General features: G+C 35.3%; 1 protein-coding gene across 1 annotated transcript in view; it reads left to right on the top strand.

The window, feature by feature from the left end:
- Positions 1-13,454, top strand: part of FAM227B (family with sequence similarity 227 member B) — a gene marked incomplete at its 3' end in the record, with an annotated part of 266,307 nt that overhangs the window by 23,220 nt on the left and 229,633 nt on the right. The window contains exons 3-5 of the mRNA XM_082860879.1: positions 883-1,114; positions 8,645-8,712; positions 13,321-13,356. Of these exons, the coding sequence (XP_082717005.1) occupies positions 883-1,114; positions 8,645-8,712; positions 13,321-13,356 (336 nt within the window). The remainder of the gene's footprint in view (positions 1-882; positions 1,115-8,644; positions 8,713-13,320; positions 13,357-13,454) is intronic.

Raw genomic sequence — 13,454 nt, 5'->3', positions numbered from 1 at the left:
GCAGCATCCACATTGGCGGGGGAGGGGAATGTTCTGTGGTCACCCAGAGCAGCCTTTCTGAACTCAGCCACCGTGAGGGAAGGTATCCATGTGATACCACAGGTGCTGGGGTCCAAGGGGGTGAGGATGGTATTCACATGTGGCCTTGGGTGGGGAGGTAGTTCAGGAAATGTGGAGGTAGGCTATGGCCTGGTATGAGAAGTCAGAGCCTAAGCAGGATGAGAGGGGCATCCACATAGTGAAGAGTCTGGCAATGGATAGGAGAGATTGGCTACCTGAAGAGATGGATCAAATAAGTACATATATTTAAGATAATGGCAGCTAGGGTTTTCACTGTTGGAGATGTTAATTATAATATGGAAAGAGAAAACTAGAATGTTTGAAACTGGAATTAGAGTTATCAGTATGAACTTGTGGTTTTAATTACATAGACTGAGGAACTGTTGTAGACTGAAGGGGACTAAAGACATATGATGCTTAAACACAATGTGTGATACTGAACTAGGGCCTTTTGCTATAAAGAGCATTATTGATTTAGTTGATGAAACTTGAGTAAACTCAGAGAATTAGATAGGAACAATGTAACAATGCCAATTTCCTTATTCTGATGGTTTGTTTTTAGAAAATAAATGCTAAAGTATTCAAGGATGATGGGGTCATCAGTCAAGTAAGCAACTTACTTTCAAATGATAAAAAAAGGGTTTTATAAAGCATCTGAAACTTCTAAAGTTTATGTTTTTTCCCACAAATTAAAAAAATGCATTTAATAAAAAATGATGCTATAGAATAAAGCCTGAATTTCAGCTCATTGATTTTTGAACTCTTCTATTTAAATTCATTTTAAAAAATGATTTAAGTTGTATTGTCTCACATTTTTTGCAGGATCACTGGCCAAAGGAAATCCATTTTGGGGATAATGATAAATTGTTATGTACTCTGAAGAAAATAAAAGAAGATAGTTCATTTACTTCAATTTATACACATCTATGGGGAAATGTCCCGCGAGTACATGATGCGGCCATGGCCATGGAGTCAAGATTAGCAGAGTGTTCAATTCTTCTGAAAAACCATGTCTCTGGAATATTTGAGTGGAACAGAATAACTTCCAGGACAAGTAAACCTTATTTTTTATATGCGTAAAGTGATTGTCACTTGTGTGTGTGTCTATCACTGTGTGTGTGTATTCTCATAAAGAATGAAATCCTAAGATATAAAATATCAAAACATAAATTTATTCTATTTTAAAACCTCTTCATTTCAAAATGGTCCAATTTGGATTTTTAGTTGAAAATGAACATTTGGATTCAAAGAAAGTGTTGCTAGTATAAAGCCTAAAACAGTTCTGACCTTTGAGCTGGAGCAGAAGTAACCAAATATCAGGAAAACAGGGTTGCATCAACGAATATTGTTACCAGAGACAAGCAAGTCAGCAAGAGTCAGGAGATTAAAAACAGACCTACAACCCAAAGTAAAAGGAGTGAGACTTGAACTATATGAGCTAAGTTAATCTGTGGGAAGTACCTAGCATTCACTATTGGATAACTGCAGACTGAGTGAAAAGCATATCTGTAAGTAATGATAATTTTTACTACTTTTCAGTATTTATATAACCTTTACCTAGTTGTGTTTATTAACACTTTCACAATAGTTTTAGATACTAATGGTGATTCTTATCTTTTTCTTTATTTAACGGGCAAACTTGTAATATATGTCTTTTTTTTAAATCTTTATTGGGGTATTATTGCTTAACAACGTTGTGTTGGTTTCTGCTGTAAAACAAAGTGAATCAGCTATGTGCATATGTATATCCTCATATACCCTCCCTCGTGCACCTCCCTCCCACCCCTCTAGGTGGTCGCAAAGCACCGAGCTGATCTCCCTGTACCATGCAGCTGCTTCCCACTAGCTATCTGTTTTACATTTGGCAGTGTATATAAGTCCATGCCACACTCTCACCTCGTCCCAGCTTACTCTTCCCCCTCCCTGTATCCTCAACTCCAGCCTCTACATCTGCTTCTTTATTCCTGTCCTGCCCATAGGTTCATCAGAACCATTTTTTTTCTTTTTTTTTTTAGAGTCCGTATATATGTGTCAGCATACTGTATTTGCTTTTCCCTTTCTGACTTACTTCACTCTGTATGACAGACTCTAGGTCCATCTGCCTCACTACAAATAACTCAATTTTGTTTCTTTTTATGGCTGAGTAATATTCCATTGTATATATGTGCCACATCTTCTTTATCCATTCATCTGTCGATGGATACTTAGGTTGCTTCCATGTCCTGGCTATTGTAAATAGAGCTGCAATGAACATTGTGGTACATGACTCTTCGAATTATGGTTTTCTCAGGGTATATGCCCAGTCGTGGGATTGCTGGCTCGTATGGTAGTTCTGTTTTTAGTTTTTTAAGGAAGCTCCACACTGTTGTCCATAGTGGCTGTATCAATTTACATTCCCACCAACAGTGCAAGAGGGTTCCCATTTCTCCATACCCTCTCCAGCATTTATTGTTTGTAGATTTTTTGATGATGGCCATTCTGACCAGTGTGAACTAATCATTTCTCTAATGATTAGTGATGTTGAGCATTCTTTCATGTGTTTGTTGGCAATCTGTATATCTTCTCTGGAGAAATGTCTGTTTAGGTCTTCTGCCCATTTTTGGATTAGGTTGCTTGTTTTTTTGTTATTGAGCTGCATGAGCTGTTTGTATATTTTGGAGATTAATCCTTTGTCAGTTGCTTCGTTTGCAAATATCTTCTCCCATTCTGAGGGTTGTCTTTTGGTCTTGTTTATGGTTTCCTTTGCTGTGCAAAATCTTTTAAGTTTCATTAGGTCCCTTTTGTTTTTATTTCCATTTCTCTAGGAGGTGGATCAAAAAGGATCTTGCTGTGATATATGTCATAGAGTGTTGTGCCTATGTTTTCCTCTAAGAGTTTTGTAGTGTCTGACCTTACATTTAGGTCTTTAATCCATTTTGAGTTTATTTTCGTATGTGGTGTTAGGAAGTGTTCTAATTTCATTCTTTTACATGTAGCTGTCCCATTTTCAAAGCACCACTTAATGAAGAGGCTGTCTTTTGTCCACTGTATATTCTTACCTCCTTTATCAAAGATAAACCCACGTACATATGGTCACCTTATCTCTAGGCTTTCTATCCTGTTCCATTGATCTATATTTCTGCTTTTCTGCCACTACCATACTGTCTTGATTACTGTAGCTTTGTAGTATAGTCTGAAGCCAGGGAGCCTGATTCGTCCAGCTCCATTTTTCGTTCTCAAGGTTGCTTTGGCTATTTTGGGTCTTTTGTGTTTCCATACAAATTGTGAAATTTTTTGCTCTAGTTCTGTGAAAAATGCCAGTGGTAATTTGATAGGGATTGCATTGAATCTGTAGATTGCTTTGGGTAGTAGAGTCATTTTCAGAATGTTGATTCTTCCAATCCAAGAACATGGTATATCTCTCCATCTGTTTGTATCATCTTTAATTTCTCTCATCAGTGTCTTATAGTTTCCTACATACAGGTCTTTTGTCTCCATAGGTAGGTTTATTCCTAGGTATTATATTCTTTTGGTTGCAGTGGTAAATGGAAGTGTTTCCTTAATTTCTCTTTCAGATTTTTCATCATTAGTGTATAGGAATGCAAGAGATTTCTGTGCATTAATTCTGTAGCCTGCTACTTTACCAAATTCATTGATTAGCTCTAGTAGTTTTCTGGTAGCATCTTTAGGATTCTCTATGTATAGTATCATGTCATCTGCAAACAGTGACAGTTTTACTTCTTCTTTTACAATTTGGATTCCTTTTATTTCTTTTTCTTCTCTGATTGGCTAAAATTTCCAAAACTATGTTGAATAATAGCAGTGGGAGTGGCCAACCTTGTCTTGTTCCTGATCTTAATGGAAATGGTTTCAGTTTTTCACCATTGAGAGTGATGTTGGCTATGGGTTTGTCATATATGGCCTCTATTATGTTGAGGTAGGTTCCCTCTATGACTACTTTGTTCAGGGTTCGTTTGTTTTTTTTTATCATAAATGGGTGCTGAATTTTTTTAAAAGCATTTTCTGCATCTATTCTGATGATCATATGGTTTTTATCCTTTGTTTTGTTAATCTGGTGTATCACATTGATTGATTTGAGTATATTGAAGAATCCTTGCATTCCTGGGGTAAAGCCCACTTGATCATGGTGTATGATCCTTTTAATGTGCTGTTGGATTCTGTTGGCTAGTATTTTGTTGAGGATTTTTGCATCTATATTCATCAGTGATATCGGCCTGTAGTTTTCTTTTTTGTGATATCTTTCTCTGGTTTTGGATTCACGGTGATGACCACCAGATAGAATGAGTTTGGGAATGTTCCTCCCTCTGCTATATTTTAGAAGAGTTTGAGAAGGATAGGTGTTAGCTCTTCTCTAAATGTTTGGTAGAGTTCACCAGTGAAGCCATCTGGTCCTGGGCTGTTGTTTATTGGAAGATTTTTAATCACAGTCTCAATTTCAGTGCTTGTGATTGGTCTCTTTATATTTTCTATTTCTTCCTGGTTCAGTCTCGGAAGGTTGTGCTTTTGTAAGAATTTGTCCATTTCTTCCAGGTTGTCCATTTTATTGGCATATACTTTATTGTAGTAATCTCTCATGATCCTTTGTATTTCTGCAGTGTCAGTTGTTACTTCTCTTTTTTTTTTCTAATTCTGTTGATTTGAGTCTTCTCCCTTTTTTTCTTCATGAGTCTGGCTAATGGTTTATCAATTTTGTTTATCTTCTCAGAGAACCAGCTTTTACTTTTATTGATGTTTGCTATTGTTTTCTTCATTTCTTTTTCATTTATTTCTGATCTGATCTTTATGATTTCTTTCCTTCTGCTAACTTCAGGGTTTTTTTTGTTCTTCTTTCTCTAATAGCTTTAGGTGTAAGGATAGGTTGTTTATTTGAGATTTTCCTTGTTTCTGGAGGTAGGATTGTATTGCTATAAACTTCCCTCTTAGAACTGCTTTTGCTGCATTCCATAGGTTTTGGGTTGTCATATTTTCATTGTCATTTGTTTCTAGGTATTTTTTAATTTCTTCTTTGATTTCTTCAGTTATCTCTTGGTTATTTAGTAGTGTATTGCTAAGCCTCCATGGGTTTGTATTTTTTACAGTTTTTTTCTTGTAATTGATATCTAGTATCATGGCGTTGTAGTTGGAAAAGATACTTGATACAATTTCAGTTTTCTTAAATTTACCAAAGCTTGATTTGTGACCCAAGGTATGATCTATCCTGGAGAATGTTCCATGAGCACTTGAGAAAAATGTGTATTCTGTTGTTTTTGGATGGAATGTCCTATAAATATCAATTAAGTCCATCTTGTTTAATGTATAATTTAAGCTTGTGTTTCCTTATTTATTTTCATTTTGGATGATCTGTCCATTGGTGAAAGTGGCCTGTTAAAGTCCCCTACTCTGATTGTGTTACTGTAGATATCCCCTTTTATGGTTGTTAGCATTTGCCTTATGTATTGAGATGCTCCTATGTTGGGTGCATAAATGTTTACAATTATTATGTCTTCTTCGTGGATTGATCCCTTGATCATTATGTAGTGTCCTTGTTTGTCTCTTATAATAGTCTTTATTTTAAAGTCTATATTTTCTGATATGAGAATTTCTACTCCAGCTTTCTTTTAGTTTCCATTTGCAAGGAATATCTTTTTCCCTCCTCTCACTTTCAGTCTGTATGTGTCCCTAGGTCTGAAGTGGGTCTCTTGTACAGAGCATTTATACGGGTCTTGTTTTTGTATCCATTCAGCCAATCTATGTCTTTTGGTTGGAGCATTAAACCATTTACATTTAAGGTAGTTATCAGTATGTATGTTCCTATTACCATTTTCTTAATTGTTTTCGGTTTGTTATTGTAGGTCTTTTCCTTCTCTTGTGTTTCCTGCCTAGAGAAGTTCCTTTAGCATTTGTTGTAAAGCTGGTTTGGTGGTGCTGAATTCTCTTAACTTTTGCTTGTCTGTAAATGTTTTAATTTCTCCATCAAATCTGAATGAGCTCCTTGCTGGGTAGAGTAATCTTGGTTGTAGGCTTTTCCCTTTCATCGCTTTAAATACATCCTGCCACTCTCCTCTGGCTTGAAGAGTTTCTGCTGAAAAATCAGCTGTTAACCTCATGGGGATTCCCTTGTATGTTATTAGTTGTTTTTCCCTTGCTGCCTTTAATATTTTTTCTTTGTATTTAATTTTTGATAGTTTGATTAACATGTGTCTTGGTGTGTTTGTCCTTGGATTTATCCAGTATGGGACTCTTTGTGCTTCCTGTATGGGGCTCTCTGTGCTCCTGGACTTGATTGACTATTTCCTTTCCCATCCATGTTAGGGAAGTTTTCAACTATAATCTCTTCAAACATTTTCTCAGTCCCTTTTTCTCTTCTTCTTCTGGGACCCCTATAATTCAAATGTTGGTGCATTTAATGTTGTCCTAGATGTCTCTGAGAGTGTCCTCATTTCTTTTCATTCTTTTTTCTTTATTCTGCTCTGCGATAGTTATTTTCACTATTTTATATTCCAGGTCACTTATTTGTTCTTCTACCTCAGTTATTCTGCTATTGATTCCTTCTAGAGGATTTTTAAGTTCATTTATTGCGTTGTTCATCATTGTTTGTTTGCTCTTTAGTTCTTCTAGGTCCTTGTTAATCACTTCTTGTATTTTCTCCATTTTATTTTGAAGATTTTGGATCATCTTTACTATCGTTACTCTGAATTCTTTCAGGTAGACTGCCTATTTTCTCATCATTTGTTTGGTCTGGTGGGTTTTTACCTTGCTCCTTCATCTGCTGTGTTTCTCTGTCTTCTCATTTTGTTTAACTTACTGTGCTTGGGGTCTCCTCTTCACAGGCTGCTTTTGCTGTCTGCTGTCAGTGGGTGAGGTTGGTTCAGTGGGTTGTGTAGGCTTCCTGGTGGAGGGGACTGGTGCCTGTGTTCTGGTGGGTGGGGCTGGATCTTGTCTTTCTGGTGGGCAAGACCATGTCTGGTGGTGTGTTTTGGCGTGTCTATGACCTTATTATGATTTTAGACAGCCTCTCTGCTAATTGGTGGGGTTGTGTTCCTGTCTTGCTAGTTGTTTGGCATGGGGCATCCAGCACTGGAGCTTGCTGGCCATTGGGTGGAGCTGGGTCTTTGTGTTGAGCTGGAGATCTCTGGGAGAACCCTCACCACTTTATATTACATGGAGTCCAGGTGTCTCTGTTGGTCCAATGTGCTGAACTCGGCCCTCCCATCTCATAGGCTCAGGCCTTCCATCAGGCCACAGCACCAAGACCTTGTCAGCCACACGGCTCCAAAGTGACCTCTCTGTGATGCTCCCGAGGTTATAGTCATAGAGTTTTGTCAAAATGAGACTCACCTGTGATGAGAGGGTGCTCTTGGCTCCTGTGGCATCTCTGAGGTGCACAGTGGGGTTGGTTCTTTGAGTTGGAAACACTGAAAACTGAATTAAGCTGGCCACTGCAGGAAGCACTCGTGCTGCCTAGATGAAGAAGCTTTGCTCCTCATATATGTCTTAAGAATGATATTGGTTGTACTTGTAAAGTATTTTCTGTGTATTAAATAAATATAATAGTTATATTATTTAGCTATTTAATATCCTTTTTTGGACCTTGAGTTTTCAAAATCTGAGAATGTGTTTAAATACAATACTGTTAAATTCACTACTGTTACAATTTTCTTATTGAATTTTTTTTTTTTTTTTGACTGCGTTGGGTCTTCGTTGCTGTGTGTGAGCTTTCTCTAGTTGCGGCGAGCAGGGGCCACTCTTTGTTGCATCGCAGTGGCTTCTCTTGTTGCGCAACATGGGCTCTAGGTGTGCAGGCTTCAGTAATTGTGGCATGCAGGCTCAGTAGTTGTGGCTTTTAGGCTCCAGAGCGCAAGCTCAGAAGTTGTGCCACATGGGCTTAGCTGCTCTGCGGCACGTGGGATCCTCCCGGACCAGGGCTCCAAACTATGTCCCCTGCATTGGCAGGCAGATTCTCAAGCACTATGCCATGAGGGAAGTCCCTTATTGAATTTTTAATTATTTTAATTTAAAAAAATATTTTTGAAATTATACAAGCTACATATATATAATTGTGTGTGACTATATAAACATATAGGGAGAGAGAGAGAGCACATATGTATGCTTTTAAAAAATAATTTTCTTTATATTCATTGTCCTCTATGTGTAAATATCAGAGCTTGGACTCTGATATTTAAGTCTAGGTTATCTGACTTCAAAGCCCCCCATAGTCTTTCACTGGGCCATACTCCAAAGTACTGTACTGTATTGAATATAAGGTGACAGTGAAACAACCAAATGTAAGTGGCTGAGCTGTTTGAAAAACATGGGCTTGTTCAGTAGTAAGGGATTAAGGTAAAACTTTGGATATAGGAATAAGTACTAAAGATGTATTAGTTGGAGCATGACATTTCTAAATAGCAAAAGGAAACAGGAGATATAATTATTCAACTAAGACTGATTCAACTAAGACTGTGTGTGTCTAGCATTATGCTTGTCAAAATAGCTAGATGATCTCATTGAATGGTTTTATATATAATCGACTTAAAGTATTTACATTTTTCTCAATTTTAAAGGCTATTTATATATTTATATGTTGTGAATTCTCATTTTTTTAAAGGTTCTCATGGAAAATTGGAACAATATAAGGAATTTCTAAGGAATTACCATAAGGAAAAGAAGATAATGGTATTGTATTTGTTTTCACCTTCCTTAAAAAATTATATTTTCACAGAAAATATAATCACTATAATTTCATAGATAAGTACTAGTAACATTAAAAAATTTCCTTTTAGTCTTTTATCATCTATCTATCCCTGTTTTTAAAATATTTGGACTCATATTTTTCTTTACACATACATTATGAGTGTTGGCATTTTCACATCACTACAAGTTATTTGAAGACTTATATTTCATCCTCTGGTTATTTAAAAATTTATAACATCTTAGGGATACAGGTCCTATATCAGTCATTTTCCTTTAGGAAAAAAATAACAGTTATTTTTACTGCCTGTAGAATTACTTTGTTAATTTTTTTTAATCTCTTTGAGAGTTTGATTAGAATTATATTTTGAATTACTTTGAGAAACTTAGTCCTTTTCAAAAATACATTCTAAAATTAAAGCTATAAAGACTTTAAGTGCTACCACTCATCCATCCACCTCCTTAAATGTTTTTTAAATTTCAAAATTACTTTTTATGTTTTTTCCTGATTATGACTAAGGTAGTCATTTTAGAAAATTAAAAGAGATAAGCACTAAAAAGGCAAGTATCTTAATTTTATCATTTATAAATAAATTACATATATCTCAATATTGTCATTTTCATTGTTCTTTAAAAATTTTTTAGAAAATTCAAATTAAACTATTTCTAATTCATTAAATGTTTTATGGAATTTTCATCATTAAATATCATTCTACATCATTTCAAAAATAAACTAATGTAATAGCCCTTTTGTTGGACGTTTAGGTTAGTTTTCATTATTCATTATTATTTACTAAGGTTCTGTGAACAGAGCTAAAAATTGTGCTTATGCATGAGTATTTTCTTAATATAAATTTCAGAAGAGGAACCACATGGGAAAAATGTGAAAAGCTAAGTGTTTTGATACATACTGCCAAAATGTTTTCTAGAAAGGTGGCACCAATTTGTATTTGTAACAATAGAGTCTGTGATTGATCCCTTACCCATCCCCTTGTCAATATTTAATATTGTATTTTTTAATGTTTGCAAATTGACAGGCATAAATGTTATCAGTTGCATACATTTCACTAATGAAGTTGATTTTTTAGTTTTTTATTAGGTGTTGTGTTTCTATTATTATGAATTGCCTATTTATGAACTTTGGGCAGTTTTTAGCTGTTCTTCTAAGAGCTGTTTATGCTTTAAAACTATTAACACTTCTCAGTAACATATGTTATACATACTTATATTACTTTCTTGGTTGCCTTTTAACCCAAAAGTATTTGTTCACTGTATAGAATTTTATATTTTCATGAATCTGTAATTTTTTATTGAAATCTTATGCCTTTAGTGCCATAATATTAAGAACGCTTTCTTCGTTACAAGATCATACATATATTCACCTGTGTTCTCTTATATTGTTCTTACAGATTTATTTTTTTGTGTTTAATTCCAGTGTTTATTTTTGTGCAAGGGAGTAAAGCATAAGGGTGTTATTTTAGGTCTATCAGTAGATTTATGTGCTTTTTTTAAAATTTATTTTTTTATTGAGGTAACATTGGTTGTAAGCGTTATGTAAGTTTCACGTACAACATTATATTTCTAATTCTGTATACCCTACAGCATGCTCACCACCAAAATACAGATTCTGCCTGTCACCACATGTTTGATCTCCTTTACTCATTTAGCCCTCCCCACTACCCCTTCCCCTCTGGTAACCACTACTCTATTCTCTTTATATGTGTTAGTGTTTTGTTTGGTTTGGTTTGTTCATTTTTTTGGTTTGTTTTTGCTTTTGTTTTTATATTCCACATATAGTCACATAAAAATGTGTGATTTTCTTCATATAAGTTCTACACATTCCCTGTTAAATGTATTCCTAGGTATCTTAAATTTTTATTACTAATGTCCATGAGATTAGTTTTCCATTATGTAATTAAATGGGTTATTGTTGGTATATAGGAAATTATTATTGGTATAGGTATATTACTCAACAATGTTACCAGTTTCTCATCTTGTCTGACTGACTCAGAAAGAAAGATAGTACTTTGCTATTAGGTACAACTTTAAATGTTTAGATAACTTTTTTCAGATTAAAGAAATTTACTCCAAGTTTAATAAAGATATATGGATGTGGGTATAGATGTAGATTAAATATTAGATTTGAATATAGATATCGCTGTACACAAAAACTAAAAACATCTTTATGGTTTGAAATGGAGAGGAAAATAATCCACTGTGATGATAGCAAAAGCTATTTTAAGCCTTTCATGTGTGAATGTGGCAGATTACATTAACAGCTTTTCAGAAGTTGAACCATTCTTATATTAGGATATATTTTTAATGCATTACTGGATTTGGTTTGCTTTTTGGATTTTACATCTGTGTTTGATAAGTTATGATTATCTTTTTTGGTTTTGGTATAAAAATTATACAAACTTCAGAAAGTTAGTTACTTAGCTTCATCTCTTTAGTCTATAGATAGTTTGTTGAATATAGGGATATCATTTGTTCTTGATGTTGGCAAAGTTGCTTGTGAACTTTTATTGATTTTATTTATATTTTGCAGAGGGAATAGGTAGGTTGGTAGAAAAGCTGTCTGGAAGTTAACAGGTCCATAAATACCAACTTGTGTAGATTGTCAAAACATATTCAGTGAAAAAAAAGCAAGTTACCAAGTAATATGTACAGTTAATATCATTCCTTTAAATTTTAAAAACATACCAAAAGTCTATATATTCTTTCTATGTATATACACATATATGTAAAAGTATTTTAATGGAATTGAAGGGGTGCAAACCAAACAAATGATAGTGACTATCTCATGGAAGGGGAACACACAGTTTGAACTAGAGATCGTGGTAAAAAGGGATCTAATTTTATATTTTATTATATGTAAACTTCATATTTTATCTTAAATAGTCTTAAGCAAATACTAAAATAACAGTAATCCATTCTAGGTTGTGGGAACATGGGAACACTGGTAGTTACATTATTCATTGTGATTTCTGTATTAATTTTCAAAAGAATTTCAAAAATTCTAATGAATTTTATCAGATGACTTTCCAGGATCTATTGAAATGACCTTTAGATGAATTACACTAACAAAATTTTAATAATAATTTTTATTGAATATGTTTTTTGGCTGCATTGGGTCTTCGTTGCTGCATGTGGGCTTTTCTCTAGTTGCGGCAAGCAGGGGCTACTCTTCATTGCAGTGCACAGGCTTCTCATTGCGGTGGCTTCTCTTGTTGTGGAGTGTAGGCTCTAGGCACGCGGGCTTCAGTAGTTGTGGCTTGCGGGCTCTAGAGCGCAGGCTTAGTAGTTGTGGCGCACGGGCTTAGTTGCTCCGTGGCATGTGGAATCTTCCCGGACCAGGGCTTGAACCTGTCACCTGCATTGGCAGGCAGATTCTTAACCACTGTGCCACCAGGGAAATCCAGGATTTTAACATGAATTATTTATATTTTTGTGGTATCTTTTCCAGGTTGTATGACCAAGAACTAGTTCTGTGTTACTATTACTCTGTTCCCTGAAAGGTGTTTCTTTGCTTCCTGCAGAATAAAGCCAGGACTTTGAGATTAACATTAACATCTTTCTAAATCTGACGCCGTCTTGAACGACCAGTTGCACATAGCCTTCTTTCTTATAATTGATCTCACTTTCCTTCTCCTTTTTATCCCTTTGCACATTTTTAAAAAATGCCAATAATGTGATCCTCTTTCATTTAGCAATCTGTAATCATCCTTTCAAATTGGTTTCCTATGTCTTCTCTTAAATAATATATGTTATGTGTGTGTGTGTATAAAATTTGCCTGTAAGCCTATGTATTTGGGGAGGAAATGGGTATATGGAAAATAATAAACAATATATTAACATGTCTAGATGATCAAAAACTAATTTATACAGAAGGCTTCTTATTCTCTGTGTAAAGTAGTGTGGTGGACACAAAGATGTTCCTCCCAGATTCCCCTTCAAGGAAGGACCCGTTGCCCCAACTGCTAAGAGTGCTGTTAGGGGACACCCTTCAGCTGTAGCCCCTTCAGGGATTGCCTCTCACAGAGAGAACTTCCTCTCCCAAGTAAACGACCATCCAGGAGCCACTCACATACAATGACTAATCAAGTCAGAAACAGAAAGGCCTGGCACTTTCAACCCAGTGCAGAACAACTACTATGGGTCCTTTCAGTTCACAAGCTCTGCTTAGGGTCAGGGCTGTTAGACGTGCATCATAGCTGACTTCTCAATCTTCCCTTTCCTCTTGCCTTCCATAGATATTAATCCCAAAGTCACTCCCAATAAACATTCTGAACACTAAATTCCACCTCACAGTCTGTTTCCCAGTGGACCCAAACTGCAATAAGTAGTTTGTTTATATTTCTATCATAGCCCTTATCTCTTTGTGTTTTGTATACGTATCTGATTCTTCTCTTGCCCTCTGACTAACTTGAGGGCAAGGAATATCTTTGCATTCCCAGCATCTAATACAGCAACAGCATTCTAGGCCTCACTAAGAGATGCATACACACACACACACGTTAACTGAACAAAGTTACAAAGTATAAAAATTCTTAAATTTAGAATTTTAAAGATTTTATTTTAAATGTTTTCCAGCTTTCAGATGACATGGAGACAAAGAAGGATATAGAGGTATTTACAATTTCTGTTTTATGAGATTATATATCAAAAGTATTATGTGGATCTAAAAGAATGTTTACAATAAGATAGATAAAGCTATACATTTAGAT

The sequence above is a fragment of the Leucopleurus acutus genome (genome assembly GCF_964270905.1).
Source record: "Leucopleurus acutus genome assembly, chromosome: 1".
In the NCBI taxonomy this organism is placed as follows: Eukaryota; Metazoa; Chordata; class Mammalia; order Artiodactyla; family Delphinidae; genus Leucopleurus; species Leucopleurus acutus.
Note: the sequence above shows the minus strand (reverse complement) of the source record. Positions and strands in the feature narration are given on the sequence as shown.